This window comes from Chaetodon trifascialis, chromosome 4 (assembly GCF_039877785.1).
Source record: "Chaetodon trifascialis isolate fChaTrf1 chromosome 4, fChaTrf1.hap1, whole genome shotgun sequence".
Taxonomy (NCBI): domain Eukaryota; kingdom Metazoa; phylum Chordata; class Actinopteri; order Chaetodontiformes; family Chaetodontidae; genus Chaetodon; species Chaetodon trifascialis.
In genome coordinates, this window is record NC_092059.1 from 25,980,770 (window position 1) to 25,998,905 (window position 18,136).

The 18,136-nt window shown below is 43.1% G+C and overlaps 3 protein-coding genes across 5 annotated transcripts; 2 read left to right on the forward strand and 1 right to left on the reverse strand.

The window, feature by feature from the left end:
- The first annotated feature begins 1,693 nt into the window (after nt 1–1,693).
- gpx7 (glutathione peroxidase 7) lies at nt 1,694–4,311 on the forward strand. The gene is made up of 3 exons (XM_070961073.1): nt 1,694–2,034; nt 3,461–3,722; nt 3,833–4,311. The coding sequence occupies exons 1-3, from the start codon at nt 1,903–1,905 to the stop codon at nt 3,994–3,996; spliced, it is 558 nt and encodes a 185-aa protein (XP_070817174.1). The 5' UTR covers nt 1,694–1,902; the 3' UTR covers nt 3,997–4,311.
- A 1,635-nt stretch (nt 4,312–5,946) lies between these two features.
- Nucleotides 5,947–11,098, forward strand: c4h19orf44 (chromosome 4 C19orf44 homolog). 2 transcript variants are annotated; one of them, XM_070960751.1, is made up of 11 exons: nt 6,254–6,491; nt 6,589–6,777; nt 6,933–7,060; nt 7,169–7,667; nt 7,923–8,277; nt 8,442–8,453; nt 8,717–8,790; nt 9,329–9,797; nt 9,912–10,001; nt 10,337–10,503; nt 10,714–10,929. In XM_070960751.1, exons 1-11 carry the CDS (start codon nt 6,369–6,371, stop codon nt 10,792–10,794), a joined length of 2,187 nt encoding a protein of 728 aa, XP_070816852.1. In that variant the 5' UTR covers nt 6,254–6,368; the 3' UTR covers nt 10,795–10,929. The 2 variants fall into 2 exon arrangements, with proteins under 2 accessions (XP_070816853.1, XP_070816852.1); XM_070960752.1 differs by lacking the exon at nt 8,442–8,453 and having other exon boundaries at nt 5,947–6,482; nt 10,714–11,098.
- Nucleotides 11,099–11,297: 199 nt separating this feature from the next.
- On the reverse strand, nt 11,298–17,242 carry akr1a1b (aldo-keto reductase family 1, member A1b (aldehyde reductase)). 2 transcript variants are annotated; one of them, XM_070960755.1, is made up of 9 exons: nt 17,068–17,242; nt 14,810–14,905; nt 13,962–14,081; nt 13,645–13,796; nt 13,189–13,384; nt 12,849–13,048; nt 12,219–12,291; nt 11,914–12,000; nt 11,298–11,585 (listed from the first exon to the last, which is right to left on the reverse strand). In XM_070960755.1, the coding sequence occupies exons 2-9, from the start codon at nt 14,888–14,890 to the stop codon at nt 11,520–11,522; spliced, it is 975 nt and encodes a 324-aa protein (XP_070816856.1). In that variant the 5' UTR covers nt 14,891–14,905; nt 17,068–17,242; the 3' UTR covers nt 11,298–11,519. The 2 variants fall into 2 exon arrangements, with proteins under 2 accessions (XP_070816856.1, XP_070816855.1); XM_070960754.1 differs by lacking the exon at nt 17,068–17,242 and adding an exon at nt 16,917–17,018.
- Between the last annotated feature and the right edge of the window lie 894 nt (nt 17,243–18,136).

Below are 18,136 nucleotides of genomic sequence, written 5' to 3' on the forward strand. Positions count from 1 at the left end.
AATGAAATTTGGCCAGACAGTGCTGTAATTTACCATTTAACAGCGAGGCTCCCTTCCTTTAACGTCCACATGCTAGTAGGCTACTTCTTTTCTGGAAAAACATCCAAATGATTTTAGTAAATGTGAATGAGGAAAAAAGGCAGACATTTTAAAAAATTTTAAACGTATCATATTCTGTATCTTCACTTTCTATGTTCCATCTATCCATTGACTGTACATCAAGATAAACACAGCTAGTTGCTGAAAAGGTTTTTCCCATTTATGCACATGCTGTATCTTGAGTGTTTTTTGAAAAAAATTATCTGGATGCTTGGTGGTGCAATGCAAGAGAAAATAAACACTCTGTGAGCCAGTGCATGGGGTTATTTATATATTTTGGCATACAGTATGTAGGCCATTCACTCAGACCTAAACTACATTTCAGAACACAACATAAGATAGGCTTACCTCAACTAAAGTCTGTGTTATTATTCTCTGGTTAGGAGTGTGATGTGGCCTAAATTCCCACACAAATGAGACCCAGTTTGTGAAAACTTCTCTTGCAGAGGAGGAGAGTTTAGTTTGTTTGGTTTTTTTCCTGTATTTTTGGCTTGTGTTCATTTGTTTTCCTCTATAAAGAAGTAGGCCATGGTGTGCATGCCTTCATTTGCCTAATGAGCTGAGAATGATAGATGCAAATTTTTTTGTTCCAGTTCCAGCACTTCTTTATCCATTATACCTTCAAAATAAAAGCATCCGACTCCTCATCTGCGATGAAGTACACATGAAGTCCAGCAACCACCAACATACCTCTTCTAAACTCACCCTTATGTTTTACATCATTGGTTGGCTTACATATCTGCTTTTTCTTCTTGGTATATGCAGTACTGTTGTTTTTGACAGTATTATGAATTTTTACTGTGACACACAGTTTGTCAGCCGTGCATTCATTTAGATTTTAAGCAAATGATGCACACGTTAAAAGCACAAACATTAACCCCCCCCCAAAAAAATTGCAGGCGTTTAATTTTATGTAAGTTCCTATTATCTACTAAATTCTATCATATTATATTTCAATTCAGAGTGAAATAACATTTAAAGTTAAATTGGAGATGTCCAAAAAAAAAAGAAAGAAAAAAAAAAGAAAATGAAAATCTCATATTTTTGACTTACTCAAGTATTTCATCATTTATTTATTATGATGTAATTTATGACAAAATATATATATATCACTTTTACTATTGCAACCTCTGGCAGGTGGCTGCACGGTGGCGCAGCAGGTAGTGTGCGTGCCTCACAGCAAGAAGGTTGCCGGTTCGATCCCCGGGTCAGGCGGGGCCTTTCTGTGTGAAGCTTGCATGTTGGGTTCTCGGTTCTCTCTGGGTACTCCGGCTTCCTCCCACAGACCAAAAACATGCTCATTAGGTTAATTGATGACTCTAAATTGTCCGTAGGTGTGAATGTTTGTTTGTGAATGTTTGTTTGTCCTTGCATGTGGCCCTGCCCTGCACCGGCTCAGGGTGTACCCTGCCTCTCGCCCATTGTAGCTGGGATAGGCTCCAGCCCCCCGCAACCCCGAAAGGGATAGGCGGTATAGATAATGGATGGATGGACCTCTGGCAGAAGGGTCCACATGCAGTCTGACAGACTGTCCTGCATCTTTTCCTAACCTGAGCCAAGTTGTTTTGAGGCCCAAACCTAACCATCTGGATGTATCAAATAGTATTCATCCTGTTGCTTCTGTCTGTCCTGAGATTTGACCTTTGCTACACACGTTATTCAGGAAGGCTTTTATTTTGTAAGCGGCGGCTGGTGGAAGAAGTGTTGTCCTTACTGTTTGTAACTTGACCGACGGGACGGAGGAGATCCGCAGGAGTTTTGCATCAGTGTCCTCGCTGTTGAGTTGGCAGTCTGACTTTAAAGATGCTTCCAGGAATGCTCACCGTGTTGCTCACTTTATTCAGCTTCAGTGAGAGCAAACAGAAAGACTTTTACACTTTTAAAATCGTGAACAGCAGAGGGAAGTTAGTGTCCCTGGAAAAATACCGGGGGTCGGTAAGTTTGGGCCATTAAAGTCTGTGTCGGTGATGTTGGTGTCTTTAACAGGTCTCCCTCAGCATGGCATGAATGAGTGTTGCATGGGCATGTGTGTTTCTTGCTTGTCCCACTTAGTACTTTGTTCGTATATGTGATAACATAGTGCTTCAGTGTGTCTGCAGTCTGGTCCGGACGTCCCGTCATGTAGCCCCGCTAGCCTACGTGGCAAGAGGCCTGCAGAGCGCCTGCAGCTGCAGGAGCTCCATAAAGTTTTCATTCAAACCAGGTACCGAGCACTAGACCGGATTAGGCTTCATCTGCCCACAGCAGACCAACACTGTACAGTCCTGCAACTGTTGCAGGTCTTATTCATCTCGTCTGAGTCATTAAAGGAGACTGAACATGCAGGCTTTGCATGTAGATTTCAACAGTTCATATCAAAAGACATCACAGGAAGTGTAACAGAATGAAGAAAAGGCTTTATATGTACATTTTCCTGCATGCTGTGTTTTAAAATAATCTTAGAATCTTGTTTAAATACAAAAATGTAATACATAGAAAAATAGACCAGAGCTTGTGTAGTTTGTCTTAATGAATCCTTTTAAATAGAGTCTCAAAGCATTAAACTCCTTGAACAAATAGAAAATACTTTCTCCAGATGTCCAAAGACATCTTAGTCTTTGGTAGATGCTTTCACATTTCCACAAATACCTTTCGGAGTTACTCACAGTACTTCAAACATTTTGTATATAGCGTGCTGTTGTTTGAAGGGACTTGCTGTTGGGTTCTATTTAGATCTATAATGTACATAAATCCATGAGGGTTTCAGATACGTGACAGTTGCTTCATCGTGACACTAGATGTCAGTACATGATGACATGATCATCAAATGTCAGTCTGCTGTCCCTCTCTGCAGAAATCAAAGAATGCATGTGCTCATTGATGAGCTGCTTTCCCATCCTGAACCTCTTCCTCACTGACGCATGAAGCTGTAACACCTCACAAGCATTAACCTTCACTAACATCCTTAACTGTCTCTGTGCAGTGTGCCTGTACAGGTCCGTCCACGAGCGCTTCACTAACACTTAAGATGAAAAGGTAAACAATAGATTCAGATTTAAATCTTGTTTTTTGGAAATGTGCAATGGTTTTAACCAGTGGAGACGACGTACTGTTCAGATCCTTTACTTAGTAAAAGAGCCGATACAGAATTTTATCTGACATTATTAGATGTATTAGATTACAAACAGAAACTGAACGATCTGACCTTCTCACGTGTGTGAGATAAACACAAGCTGATGATGTGCACAGAGCGTGTTCTGAATGTCTTCTCTTATCCTGGGATGTGAACAGCTGCTTCCAGCCTGCCAGTTGCTGCTGATTGTAGTTTTATGACTGTCAGGCCTGTTTCTGCAGTGTTTTCACGGCGCCTCTCTGGCTGTAGGTGTCCCTGGTGGTGAACGTGGCCAGTGAGTGTGGCTTCACTGAGGAACACTACAGAGACCTGCAGCAGCTCCAGCGGGACTTTGGGCCATATCACTTCAACGTTCTGGCCTTCCCTTGCAACCAGTTTGGGCAGCAGGAACCCGGCAGCGACAAGGAGATCGACAGCTTTGTGCGACGGGTCTACGGAGTTTCTTTCCCTCTGTTCAGTAAAATCGCTGTCGTTGGAACTGGAGCCAACAATTTGTACAGGTACCTCGCAGGTGAGTAAGGTGTTGTTGGTGGTGTCTCCCTCTGTGTCCTCATGTTCAGCTTCCTATAATGTTTCCACTCTGAAGGCTTTAGCTTGTTGCTCTTCTCTCATTCTCTGCAGAGTCTTCTGGGAAGGAGCCTGACTGGAATTTCTGGAAGTATCTCATTGATGTAAACGGCAAAGTGGTGGATGCATGGGGACCAAAAGTTTCTGTCAAAGAAATCCGACCCAAAATAGCTGAAATGGTGCGGCAGATAATCTTAAAGAAGAAAGAAGAGCTTTAACCTCCTGTTAAAACACCCTTTAGTGTTCTGCAGTATGAGATTTCAATTTACTGGCACCTGAACCAAAGGGACGAACTGAACACATCGACTTTGCTCGTACAATCAGACTTTGTTAGAATAAATCATTCGATTCAAGTCACGTAGTGAAAGCACTGATGAAACCACTATGTTTTTAAAGTCAAGTTTTCTATCAGGTGTGTGACCTTTGAAGCTGCAGCTGTAAGCCAAAGAGCTCCTGTTTTCCCGTTAGTCATGTGGATGATGTGTTTGGGTTTGTGTTCGCTCTGATTTGTGGAATAAACTGTGAGGAGAGTGAGACCTTGCTGTTTAGTCTGTGTTCTACGCTTTTACTTTCATTCTGTGCTGTTTCAGACACGTTTCTCTTTCTGCTCCCTGTTGAGATGAACCCGAAAGCCTTCCCACTGAGAAGCTGTGTTATTGGCATGTTGGTGTTATATGATATAATAATAGCATCCAGCCACAGCAGCATCTAAGTACACATATAAAGTGCATAAATAAGCATAGAACAGTGGTATCCAGGCAGACTATAAAAAACTATAAAAAGATGAATATTAAATAATGTTTCAGGCTATTTGTGTGGTTATTAAATTGAACTTAGTGTGGACTGTATCCTACAGCTTTCCTCGACAATTACTGTTGTGCCAAGTATTTTTGGGATCTTATGAGACAGAATACAACAAAAACATGAAGAGCCAGACTCAAAGTGGACATGTGATCACATACTAACTCGGATATTCTGTGTGGTCCTCGAGACCCGTGCCCTCCTTAAGAGTTTGAAGAACATAGTTAACATTCTTTTATCAACTTTTTGAGCCATGATTGAACTGAGGACATTTCAAGAACGTTAGGTCCAGTTGACCCAAAACATCAGTAACAAAGGATACTGTAGTATGCATCTCTTTGTTTGTGAATCACTTTTTTGCAAACAAAATGAGTATTTGTTCATGAATACCTCACACAACACACAAAACACTGAATATTTCCTTGTTTTGGCAGAATTACAGTTAGTTACAATTAGTTTGACTGTTCTTTTCTCCAACTTAATAATAATTCAGTGTGAAGATAATAAGATAATAATAAGATAATCTGTACTTTATTGATCAGCACACAACATGCCATGCATTGGTGAACACAGCAACACACACAACATGCATGTCATACTTAAGGTGAAATTATTATTTCTCCGCATTTGCCCATCCTTTGTCCATCCGCGACAAACCAGGAGCAGTGGGCTGCCAGCGCAAGCAGCACCCAGGGACCCATTTCCTTGTTGTCACCATTGGTCAGGTGGTGATCATGTATGCATGTTGTTAGTGGGGGTATTTTAAGGGGGAAGTGAACACGTGGAGAACTCCAGCTAGGGAAGAAAAGGGGTGATTACTACCTATCGGCCCATCTTTCTGTTAGTCTGTCCACCACTTTGGTCCAGACTGAAATATCTCAACATCTATTCGATGGATTGCCAATAAAATCTGACTTTCATGGTGCCCAGGACTTCAGTGAATTCAATATGAAAAGTCCGGGAAGTGCTTGTAGCCATCATGAAGCTGTAGGATCATTACACATGCCCAGCTAATTTGCCATCTTGTGAAATGGTCAATGGTCAGAACTCAACAGTGACACTGTCTGACACAATCAATCAAACTGGATTCTGTGCAGTCTTTTTTTGTCACCCAGTTCCCTGATATACCTTCTGACATGATGACCCACCTCTTTTTGCTTTACTGTCATATCTGCTACGCACATGTGAAGAAATATTAATCAGAACTATTCTAGAGTATGGAGGGAAAGGGAGAGGACTGAGATAGCTGCTTGACTTCTAAAGAGAAACTGGCCTCAGTAAAGTCTAGAAGCAGATGGCACAGTAACGGACTTGTGCCAGCAGGGGGAAGCAATGTAATATAGCGGCTTTCGCCTGCCGCAAAAGCCAAAGAAGAAGAAGACGAAGGTCCCAATCAGAAGGAGGCAGTGAAGGATGCTACCTGCCGTAAATCAGCAAAGAGGAGGGAGTTTTTCCTTGGAAACAAGGGACGCCAGAGTGGTCGCTATGAATAAAGTAGGCACTACATGGTCAGACATTGGGAACATGGTGAGCCGCTTAATGTTGGCTAATTGATGTGGAATTGTAGAAGCTTATGAACTGCCTCGAAATGAATCTACGAAGCGCCTTTTTTCTTACCGTATATAACTTAGCTAGCGTTAGCAAACATGATTTTTGCCGACACAGTTATCTAGCTAACACTGCTGTCTCCAGCGCAAGATGAAAAATCTCGAAACGGGGTAAACTGCAGTTAAAGTGCCGTGTGAACATGTAACATTATAGCTATATCGAAGTGTATTAAGTAGCTAATATGTGGAAACGAGGCGGTCGAAGCTCCGCTCTGGATCGGGCTCAGGCGCTGCTGTCCGCTAAGAGGAACAGCAGGGGAGACGCTGAGTCCGTGCAGCCGACAGCCGAAACACAGGTATACACAGTGAGTTTCAGGCTGTAAACGTTTTTAAATCAACCGTGGCGTCACGTTAACACGCCTGTAACTCCAGAAACTTGTTATTCCTTTCCCCTCTCTTTAGGGTGCTGTGGGTGGGTCTGCGAAAAGCCGACCTGCTCCCTCAAACATGCACACTTTACTGTCCGATGTGAGTGACCTGTCCTCGGTCAGCTCAGCTCCTGAGCATGGAGCCGACGCCGGGGCCTCTGCTGCTGCTGCTGCTGCTGCTGCTGCTGGGAAGAGCCAGGGGAGGGAGCGGGATACTGCCAAGGTTAACACCCTCAGAAGATTGATGCTGTTTAGCTTTGGATATAACTGCATTGAAACTTTAAAAGTCTCCACAGTGAGACGTTTTGAAGTCCAATTTGACAAAAGTCCTTCACTTTTTGTGATTCTGTTTGAGCCGTCCTTGCTTTCTTCTGCCAGGATCTCAGGCCTCAGAGCTCTCTGGGTGGAGGAGGGAGCAGGTTCTTAAAGAAGGCTCCACCACCTGCAACCAACAGGAGCCAATCACCTGTCAGCAGGCGCCAAATGCAGCAGGTGGCTGAACCCAGGTACTGTTCTGTGTATGTGAAGAGACACAACTGTTATATTGAGCTCTAGACTGAAGTATTCTATCATCTGATCCATTGAAATTTCCATTTCTCACCCACTCTGTTCAGAAATGTTTCATCTTCTCTGTGGGGCTCTCAGACTGCTGCTTTGAATAGACTGGCTCAAATTGAGAGCCGCATCCGTAGCCGCCAGCTGGCCGGTCAGGGGCCAAAATCTGCTGAGAATCTAACGTCAGACTTAGGAGTCTCACCTCCACCAGCTGCCCAGTCTACGGAAGCCTCTGTGCAACTCTCAGCACAGCGCAACCGTGACCAGAGCCTGAAGGGGACACGTTTCCTCAAGAATAACACAGCTGTGATCAACAGTAATCCTGCTGTTGCTGCTCGGGCTCCACAAGGCTCAGATGTTGGTGTCAGGTCCAGGTCCAGAGCTGCCGATGCTGTTGTCCTTTCAGTGGGTCTGGAGACAAAGTCAGTGAGAGTAGTGAGAGGTGTGAGTCTGGAAAGTGATGAAGAGGATATGAGGAAACTGCTGGGAGACTCAGATTCAACAGACAACAGCTTCTTAATACCTGCGAGACCCTCCTCCGAAAGAACAGCGGACAAGGTACTTTTCACCTCTGAACCCAGGGCTGGTGCTGGGCAGAAAACATTTGTATATGGGGCAAGTGTCAGTATCTCAGACATATAAGAACCATGTCATTGGGACATTCTGAGCTTTAGCTCTGTCAAAAAATGTACCAATATTCCAAAACTTGTATCACAAAAGCCCAAAAATATCATGTGTTTTGTCCTTCCTATTAGTTTTTCTTGTTTATTTGGGCTTTTTATAAATAAATAATAATACTTTCCTCTCTTCCAGATGTTGAGTAAAAGCCGTCAGAGGGTCCACTCCACACCTCCTCCTGCTGCTGTCCCTCCATTGTCATCAGTCAACACAGCACCTCCCCGCTCCCCCAGCAGCAGTTCTCCTTTTCGATTCACCGGCCAGGCTCAGGCCCACTTCAGCCCCTCTGTGCTCTCCCCATCCCCCTCTCCCCCCTCTGCCTCCCCCTCTCCTCCAGGGAGACCGGACTTGCCTCATAGGATTGGAAGTCCTCAGCGTTCCCTGTCCTCCATGTCAGGCCGCAGTGAGGTGCTCTCTCTGGAGGAGCTCTTCCCTGTTGGGCCTGACTCTGAAGATCCCCACAGTGACATGAGTGCAGTGTCCTCTGAAGGTGAGAAGTTCATCAGGGCATCAGATACACCAGGAAAGATGGCAGTTAGTGTTGGAATTTCTAAGATTAAGAGTTACTTAAAATCAGTAGTCTTCCCCTTGGTGTTTTTGTCCATTAACCATGTTTTATTTGTTTTATTTCACTCTTCATCTCATGCATCCTAGATGGACAACAAGGTACTAAAATCATCCCTCTGTAGAGTAAATATGAGCAGAGAACAGGACAGATATGAGCTGCTATGTAGGGTAATCATATTTTGACATTTAAATCACTGATACAGCAGCCTCACACTCATTCTCTGGCTTTTGCTCAGCATGTGCTTTTAATGTATATTTGATACTTTATGCATTGACAGCAGCACTAACTGATGTGTTGATGACAGTTCTGTGGATGTACACTATCATTTATAAAAGTCTGTTGTGATCTTGTGTTATTGCAGACTTCAAGATAAATGTGTTGACATTAGACGACCTCGTCCCTGCTAACCCTGGATTTACTGAGGAAACGCACGAGGTGAGCCATGACAGTGTTAATGAAGTACAGTGGAACAAAGTAAGTCACAAACTAGTTGTGTGTAATACAATACTATTTGAATGTGTGCTGGAATGCAACGATGAACTACATTAAAGCTAAAAGGAACCTTTACCATACTTTTATAATTTTAATATTTTACAGTCGTTTTACACCCTGATTATTTTGGGGGGGGGGGTTGGCCACCTGGAGGCAGCAGAATCAAGCTGCAAACAACATGTACATTGAAATGTTATCAAATATGTTAGAATTTTAGTTCATTAAAAAATTAACTGTAGTTATCAACGATGTGAAAACATAATTATGTCAAAGACGTCAAAGGAGTGATACAGAGTCATGGGTGATGAGGTGGTGAGACTGCACCAAAACAGTGAATTTGAGAAACATAAAACAAAACAATGAGCTGAAAGATGCCAAAAGCTCCAGAAAATTCAGCCTTTCTCCTTTTTGGGGATCTTGTCGGATCCCCTGAAGGACTCCTTCAATTGATGTGTTTGCTTTCTTCCTGCTGCGTAAACAGAGAGAAGCCAGACTCAGCACTCTTGTTCCTGGATCCCCGAACAGACGAGCGCTGCCAAGACTGAAGGAGAAGGACGAGGACCAGCAGCAGGCGGAGGACGTGCTGGACTACCAGAGTGACTTTGAGACCGAGAGCGGGACAGATCCAGGTTACAGTGCCAGTCAGGTTTCAGAGCATTTACAAGGACATGGAGATGAAGAGGAGGTGGCGTCGGAGGTCAGAGAGGAGGCTTCGGATTCAGACGTGTCCCGTGGGACGGCAGAAGATGATTACTCGAACACTTTCTCAGACACAAGTCGCTCCTACATCTCACAGAGCTCAGATCGCAGCCAAACACTGAGCAGAAGCAGAGACTCCAGATCCTCGGTGTCACATGGCAGCCGGAACAGTTCTCACAGGTCGAGGAGGCGCGCTTCAACTAGAAGTGATTTAAAAGACGCAGCAGTACAGACTTACACGCAGCCTGCCGGTTAGTCTGCCAGACATGGTGTTTGTATATTTAAGATGTGGTAGGGCCCGTAATCATCACCACTACCATCAACGTTTCTTCAGTTTCTTACCTCTGGCTCTCCTCCCTCTGCAGGTATGGCTACTGTGGGTCCTGCAGCACGCATGACCTACATGGATCCCACCCCAGTGGTCACTCATACTCTCAGTGCAGAAGTGGTGGAAGGTAAGACTCAATAAAACGGAGGAAAATACAACATAAATGTCCATTATGACACAGTGCTGTGCTGTTGAATTTGAGTAACGACCTTTGTGGAATAAATGGAAGGATATTTATGGATCAAGATTAATATGGGACAGCACTTGTTTCCATTGAAACCGCAACATGAAATTAATGGAAGCCGCTTCATCAAATTGGAGATAAATCAGTGGTGAAAGCTGATAATCTCACATTAGTCTTTCTTGGAGCGGTGGAGTCATTCTCAGTTAACATTCTTGGGAGTTCTACAGCCGTGGCACTGATTCTCCTGCTTCTATGTGTGTCTGATGTCCCTCCCTCAGCTCTCAGCACCTTCAATCCAGCTGTATTTGCACTCAATGAACTGCTGAAGCAGCAGCTTGCCATGACAAGGCGGTTCATCGAAAGCAGCAGACACCTTCACTCCAGCCTGGTGCAGAGCCTGGAACCACCCAACTACAGGTACACCACGCTGGAAGACACCAAGGAGGTAAAGCACACTTCTCCTGGCTCCACAGAGGAAATGAGTTTCATCAGTGGTTCAAAGCCTCATTGGTTGAATATCCAATCTGTAAAAGAACACTCACATTTTCTCACCATATGCACCTCCCTGCATGGTGAGACATTCATTGTGTTGTTTTCTGAAACCTGCAGAAAATTCACGCATATGTTTACCGACAATATTTTTTTCTTTCCATAGTACATTCGTAAGCACAGACCTCCCAAACTGACGATGGAGGACGCCTTAGAGGAGGTGCTGCAGGAGATGACAGACTGCTAACACATCTGACCTCTGCTTCTGGATGTCCTGGATTCCTGAACCCCCATGTGTGGAGCAAGAGACATTTGCCATGTCCTTCTTATTAAAATACATTTTGTACATAATGAAATATTTTTCTACTGTTGGAAGAATTAATGCATTTGTTGTCAGTCAGTCAGTCAAAGGACATGTCAGTGTTCAGCATCTGTGCATGGACTGCTTTGTATCAACGCTGTCATTTAAGAAATGAGGATAAACTGTTCAACATCACGACTGTCTTTGTGTTTGAATGCATTAGTTACAATAAACATTAAAACAGGAAATTCAAAGTTACAGGAGTAACTTGCAAAATTTCAAAGAAATTTTTATTTTGATGGACTGACACCATATAAAAAGGTCAAAAGCTTTCAAAACTTCTGCATCAGAGTGTAAGACATATAACTCCAGGCTGGTGTACATTTATAGTTTGAGTACTCTTTCAACCACAGGAATTCATTCAGAAAGAATCAAACGACGCCTGCCAGTGAAGTAACAAAATGTTTATTTAAAAAATAACACATACAGTACGTAGGCAGCCACACCACATGTTCCAGTCTCCATCACCAACAATAACTCCAAATGTTCTAATGAGAAGTGCAGGATTTGACATAATCTAAAACAAACTCTGATGTCAGGATCCAGGACATGTATTAGTGATGTGGTGTTGGGGGGGTTGAAGGCACAAAGTCAGGTGGTAGTGTGGGTCGTCAGTAGGGGTCGTTGAAGGGGTAGTGAGGATGTCCTGCATCCCTGGGAACACGTTCTCCTTCCACCTGCAACATCCAAACCACAGCCGATTCACTTCCCTCTGCTCATCAGTGATGTGTTCAGGTTCGCTTGTTCAGCCCGACAGTTCCACACAAACTGCTCACACTCTGCGCCATACTGCTCAAGAAGGGCTGATACTGATTTTTGTCAACTTAAAACTTACAACATCTGACATTTTGTGCCATTATCCCAGACATTTCAAAATTATTATTATATCTCCTCTTATATTAAATAATATGGATATTAATGAAGTTTCCCAATAGACTGACTGGAAAATGAAACGGTAACACCATCAGTACACGCCATGAGATGCAGTACATTAAGGCCACTCACTTGGATCATTGGTACGATGTAGCGCCAGCCTCTGTTCAGCGCTGTAATACTTTTCATTTCCTCTGCTTCGAGGGTGAAATCAAACACCTGAAAACAAACAAAACGATTCCTCACAACACACGCAGCATCCTCTGCCACTGTGGACTAGAGCTGTACCACAAAATGTAACACACACACGTGGACAGCTAATACAATTAGCTTTTTAGTACTTGAAGGCAAAAACTGAACCTTAATGACGAAAATTCTACAAAAAAAACAGCCTCAGAGTTTGGAAATGAATTTCTATGACTGAAACTTTACTCCACCTGAATGTTCTCTTGGATTCGGGACTCTGTCACACTCTTGGGGATGGTTACCACTCCTCGCTGTGTCTGCCACCTGCAAATACAATAAACCAGGGCTGAAATATACATTTACTGCAGAGTGCTGAGGCCACAACAGGCTTCATTTGAGCTGCCTGCACAGCTAATCAGGTACACCTGACATTTAAATAACAGGGTTATGTATTCATAACCCATTACAGAGTTTCTGTTTCAATGTCAGCTTTATTCTGTGTACGCTGATAATTCTGTGCTGCAGGCCACTGCTGTGTTTACAGCTTGTTGCACTGCCCCCAAGTGGCCAAAATATGTTATTGCAACTGCTGAGTACATTTGATACAAATTCATGTTACAGTGAAGTCCTGTTTCTCATTTGAATCTACTCTGTGATTGCTCCAATAATCACTTTAGAGCCCATTTTTAATGAAGATTGGAATCAATTTAAAAATGCTGAATACAGAAACAAATCTTTTAAAACAGGCAATATCTGGCTGAGCTTGGTGTGAAACAACAAATGTGTACATTAAGTGTTATTGCTCCATCTAGGATAGCCCATAAAATAAAGTGTGTTTGTGCTGGGATGCCATCTGAGCAGTTCATTTAGAGTGAAATCACCTCAGGATAATCTGAGCAGGGGACTTTTTGTATTTCTCCGCGAGGGCGGCAATCACAGGCTCCTCAAGCAGAACAGGTTCATCTGGATGCTTCCAGGCCCGGTCAGGAGAGCCCAGAGGGCTGTAGGCCGTCATCACAAGGCCCCGGTCCCGACAGTGGGCCAGCAGCTCTACCTGGGCCAGGTAGGGGTGGCTCTCTACCTACCCCAACCAAACACAGAGATACCAGGACCATCTGTAGCTTTTGAACACCAAACCTGGGACGTGTTACAGCGGTGGTCACACTTGACCTGTCTGGAGCATTTTAAATACATTTTTTCGTCATCATGAGCACCCTGTACCTGCAGCACAGTGGGTTTGATGCTGGCGACAGACAGGATGTCGTCTATCTGTCGACTGTTGAAGTTGGACAGGCCAATGGATCTGACGAGGCCTTTCTCCACCAGCTTCTCCATGGCAGCCCAGGTCAGCTTGTAGTCTATGTTGTCATACAGCACGGTTCCATCCTCCTTTTTGGGAAAAGGAACGTCTCCTCGTCTAGGAGGTGTAAAGAGGGAGCCATTTTTAAAAAGAAAATTAAAAGCAACCAGGGACAGACTGACGTCGACAAAAGTAAGGTCCTTTCATCGTATTTCCTTGAAGTCCCCAATTTATGGTCTACATAACGTAGAGTGAAAAAGTTAGGAGGTTAAATATTGTGTCACAATTTCAAATTGCTTATATTGAACAATTTACTAACAAACTTTCATTTTTAAATCCAACTGTCAAAATAATGAGTTAATTAAAGTCGAGCTCACTGGAAGGCGTAGGGCCAGTGAATGAGGTAGAGGTCCAGGTACTCCAGCTTCAGGTCCTTCAGGGTCTTCAGGAGGGCCGGCTCCACGTCCTCTGGGTGATGCCGGGTATTCCACAGCTTGGATGTGATGAACACGTCCTCTCGTCTCAGGGCCTGGTGCACAGACAACATGTCAGATATAGTTTAGTAAAGTCTGGGCAGATTGTAAGCGTCTTGAAATTTCATCTATCAGCCACAAAGGAGAGATATTGTTAGTTTGAATTATGGAATAGAAAATACTCTTACTTGAGCTTCTAATGTAATGCTCAGGTGTTTTACCTTGCCGGGCCCGAGTGTGTCCTGCAGGGCTTCTCCAATCTCAACCTCATTGCCATAGATGGCTGCACAGTCAATGTGGTGATACCCAGCCTCCAAGGCCCAAACAACCGCCTGTTTCACCTGCGACAGTGGCAAAACACAACAACTGTTAAACACGGACTTCAAAAGCTGCACCAGCAGACTGTTTATGCTATCATGCTGCCATCAACTGCCATGAGTTCATTGAACCTGAAGCAACACAATATAAATTCAAGATGCAGGTTGTTCTTCATGTGCAGGTGTTTGTTAAACAGGTAACAGACTACAGAGAGAAAACACTGCTGCTCTGGCTCTGACAACTGTGCACTTTAAGCAGTATTAGCACAGAGTACATGTGTGCAGATTTCCTCGTCCCTTCTCTCCTCGCATGGTTTCCTGTGTCTCTCCAAGTGGACAAGGACGAGCAAGTGAGGGAAACGTGGATGTAATCTAAAAGACTTGGATGTGTCCATGGTCAGCTTGTTAGTGGGCGTATCACTGAAAACGGCTGCTGGAAACAAGGTTAATGATAATGGTGAGACAGAAGCCAAGCAGAAAGTTAAGAGAGGCTGAAGTCTAATGAGAATTCTGTGTGGGTTCAGCACTATGAGCAACACTTTTCACTTTACATGCAGACATTTGGACTCGTTGCAAATACAAAAATATTGATTTGTGCAGCTCTGACGTCTGAAATCACAGATGTATTTCTGGATGAAGGGAAGTGGAACTAAGTGAGCAGAAACAGAAAGAAGAATGCGATATTGTTCTTTTATGACAGATATCATATGAAGAAGCCTATCTTTTTAAGAGGAAATCAGTGCAGCCTCTACCTTTCCTGGCTCACTCTTCCATGTTCCCAGTCCAAGGAGGGGCATCTTCCGCCCTGTGTTGAGAACTGCAAAGTCATTCATGCCTCTCAGAAGCACCTTGAAAAGGACGAGGAGAGCACGAATCAGTCAGTGAGGGGAGCTGCTTGTCTTAGCTGCTGGGATGTTTAAAGCTGCCGTAGCAAGAATTCAACGTGAAAACACACCCATCGTATTAGCATTAAGCTGTTTTGGGGATATTCATTTTTCACTGTTCCACAGACTGTAACAGAGAAATGCAACAAACAAACAGAGGCAAAGGCTGCCACATGAAAACATCTGGAACACATCATTACTGTGGTGAAGGAAGCAACTGGGTCCAAAGGAAATACAGCAATTGGCCACTTGTTTAATCTGAATGATTCTGTGTTCAGGTGAATAACACGGTGTTAAATAAATGCTCAGTGGGACCAAAAACAGATACGCTGCTATATATATTTTTTCTATTTATGTAAGACTATGAATTTTCGTTTCCTTTCAGAAGTAAAGAGATGCTCTTTTTTCAGAACAATGAGCCAAAACATGTAGAGAAGCTCTTCCAGCAGACTGTCCAAACAGAGGAAGAAGCGCTGACTTGCATTTCCCTCAGAAGTCATCAGACAGAGCTGTTTATAACCTCGCAGCACAGCCTGAGGCGCTCTAAATAGGAGATGGCATCATTTCATCTGTTACATGAAGATAAGACAGAAATGACTGCGTATGACAAAAAGCAGAAAACACTTAAAGTTTTCCTACGTTTCAGATTAAAGGTCACGTTTGAAAGCTTAGTGTTTTTATAGACTCAGACCTGAGCTTCAGCAGATGCATCCAGGCAATAAGTAAAGCAGCTTTTCGCCACTGAAAGCAAATGAAAACATTTGAGGTTTCCTGTCCAAGCAAGATTTAAAGAATCCTTCGTGCCTTCTCTCCGGCCAGACGGGCTGCTGTCATGAACTGTTTCCTGTCCCAAAACGACCACTTCAGCACATTCAGAGCACGGCTGCCACAACCAGGAGAACTCAGCACATCAGCCCTGTTCTTAACTCTAAACAGTTTACACACATCACAACACACACTTCTGATATGCTTAAAGAAAATAAACCTCGTAGACCCTTTAAATCTTTAGGAAACCTCGAGAACCAGAAGCAAACGCTGGAAAGCTGCTGTGCTGCAACTTCCTGAAGGTCTAAAACAGCTGTTCTCAACGTTTTGGGCTTCCTTCAAACAAAACAAGTGGTTGAATCATTGGTTGCATAATGTCTACAAGCTGTGATCTGACTATTTTTCCATGTTTTATCAGACTGACTTTTCCTGAGTCCTGAAAAGTTAAAACATGAAGTATAAGTGCTGTTTTTTCAGCTTTCTTCTTCTGTTAACACTCAAATCAAAATCCAATTGAAGTGTTGTGTTCAAATGTTCAAATCCCCCCCTGCTTTATTTGCAGGACACTGATTCCACATTTCAGGGACGGCAGGTTGATCTGCATGGCACCTGGCTTGTCTCATGTCAAATCGCTATTCTAAATCCAGACCGTCAACTAAACCAACATTTTGCCGCAGACGCTGATTTGATATGAATGAAAACCAAAGCGATGCTAAACACCAACAGCTTCTGACATATCTCAAGAAAAAAAAGAAGCCATTATCCAGATCTTTCCAAAACCAGGACTGTCAGCTGATTCCATGAAAGTCACGCGCACGGCCACACCTCAGAGACTGGCACCTCAAATCTTAAAAGCTGATCACAAATCAGCAAAATGAACGCTGTCCACAATATGAGGCGCACGTTGGCAAGTGACGGGTGATGCAATATTTGGCTACAACCCTGAGACAATTCATAAAGACAAAGTACAAATAATCTATAATAACGATTAATAACTGTGGGGTCACTCGGTGGGCCCTCTCGTTGACCACTACGCCATCTATTGTGAGCTAAGAAAAAACAACTGTCCATTAAATCCAGCTCTTGTTCAAATGACAGCTAGCTAGCTTTAGCTTCTCCTGAAAAGAAACCCGCACTCGACTCAACTTCGCTCTCCGCTTTTCATTCGACGTCCACGGCTAGCCATTTTTAAAACTGCTGCCTCACTCACCCGCTTGCCAGTGTCAAAACACAAACGACGGAACATCTGCTGGAAGACCTGACATGTGAATGACTGCATGGTGGCTGCAGCTCAGTGGTAAAATTACATAACACTGCTGCTCGACCGAGCCGCCCCTCCTCAATTTAAGGCACCAACTTACTGTTTCAAGAGTTTAAAACCAGCGCCGTCAAACAGGAACCTCTTATTACAATCCAGGACAGGACAAGAGTGTGGTTCAAGTGATGTTTTCTGCCAAACGTTCAAAAACACCACTTCATCCTGGTGACATTTCCCTTTCCGGAATGATGATTCCTCCATTTCCGGTGAAAATATTTACGGACCCTTTGAGGATGTCACTGATTCACTTTAGAGAGGTGCATTTAGTTGTAAAATATTTTAACTGTATCTGGAGTTACCACTGATACTAATAAAGCTTTCAACGCTTAGAAATAAAACAATGGTTTGTTAAATAATTCCAGATGTTCACATACCGAGCTTATTATAGAATAATGAAATCATATAGAATTGATTTTTGGCACAGTAAATAACAATAAAAATTCTAATGATAATGCTTGTAGTGGGAGGAAACTGTTGGAAAATGTGAACATACTATACTACTACTACTACTACTACTACTACTACTACTACTAATAATAATAATAATAATAATAATAATAATAATAATAATAATAATATGTTATTATTAAGACCACAGGAGCAAAATGTGAAACCTGAAACAGCACATATCATGAGTGGAGCTGAGTGACTGGTCAGATGAGTGATGATATTTTAAGGGACAACATAGTAAATGTCAACACTGTGATCTGCTATTTCCCTATAGATAAAGAGGAGGGGACAGAAAAGAGCCTCGGAGGAAGAGACAAAAATCTCCATGGAGTAGCACAAAAATACATACATATTTTTTAGAATACTCAAAGTGAAGCTTTGATGTCTTATTTGTGTATTTATTTATTTTTATTGTTTCTTAAGGCACCTTTTGTGAAACACTGGCAACATCCAAAGAAATGCAAAAACAACCTAACAAAAGTGATAAGTGGATTTTATGTGTGCAGATATTTGGACAGAGGTCTTCTATGGTAACAGGAACACCCAGTATTTAACCAGTAAAATGTATATTAGTAAATGTGTAACCACATAAACGAGCTGTAGATAGAAAACCAGTGTTTTTAGTTGATCACCCTTCAACGTCGAACATCGGGGGAGAGAAA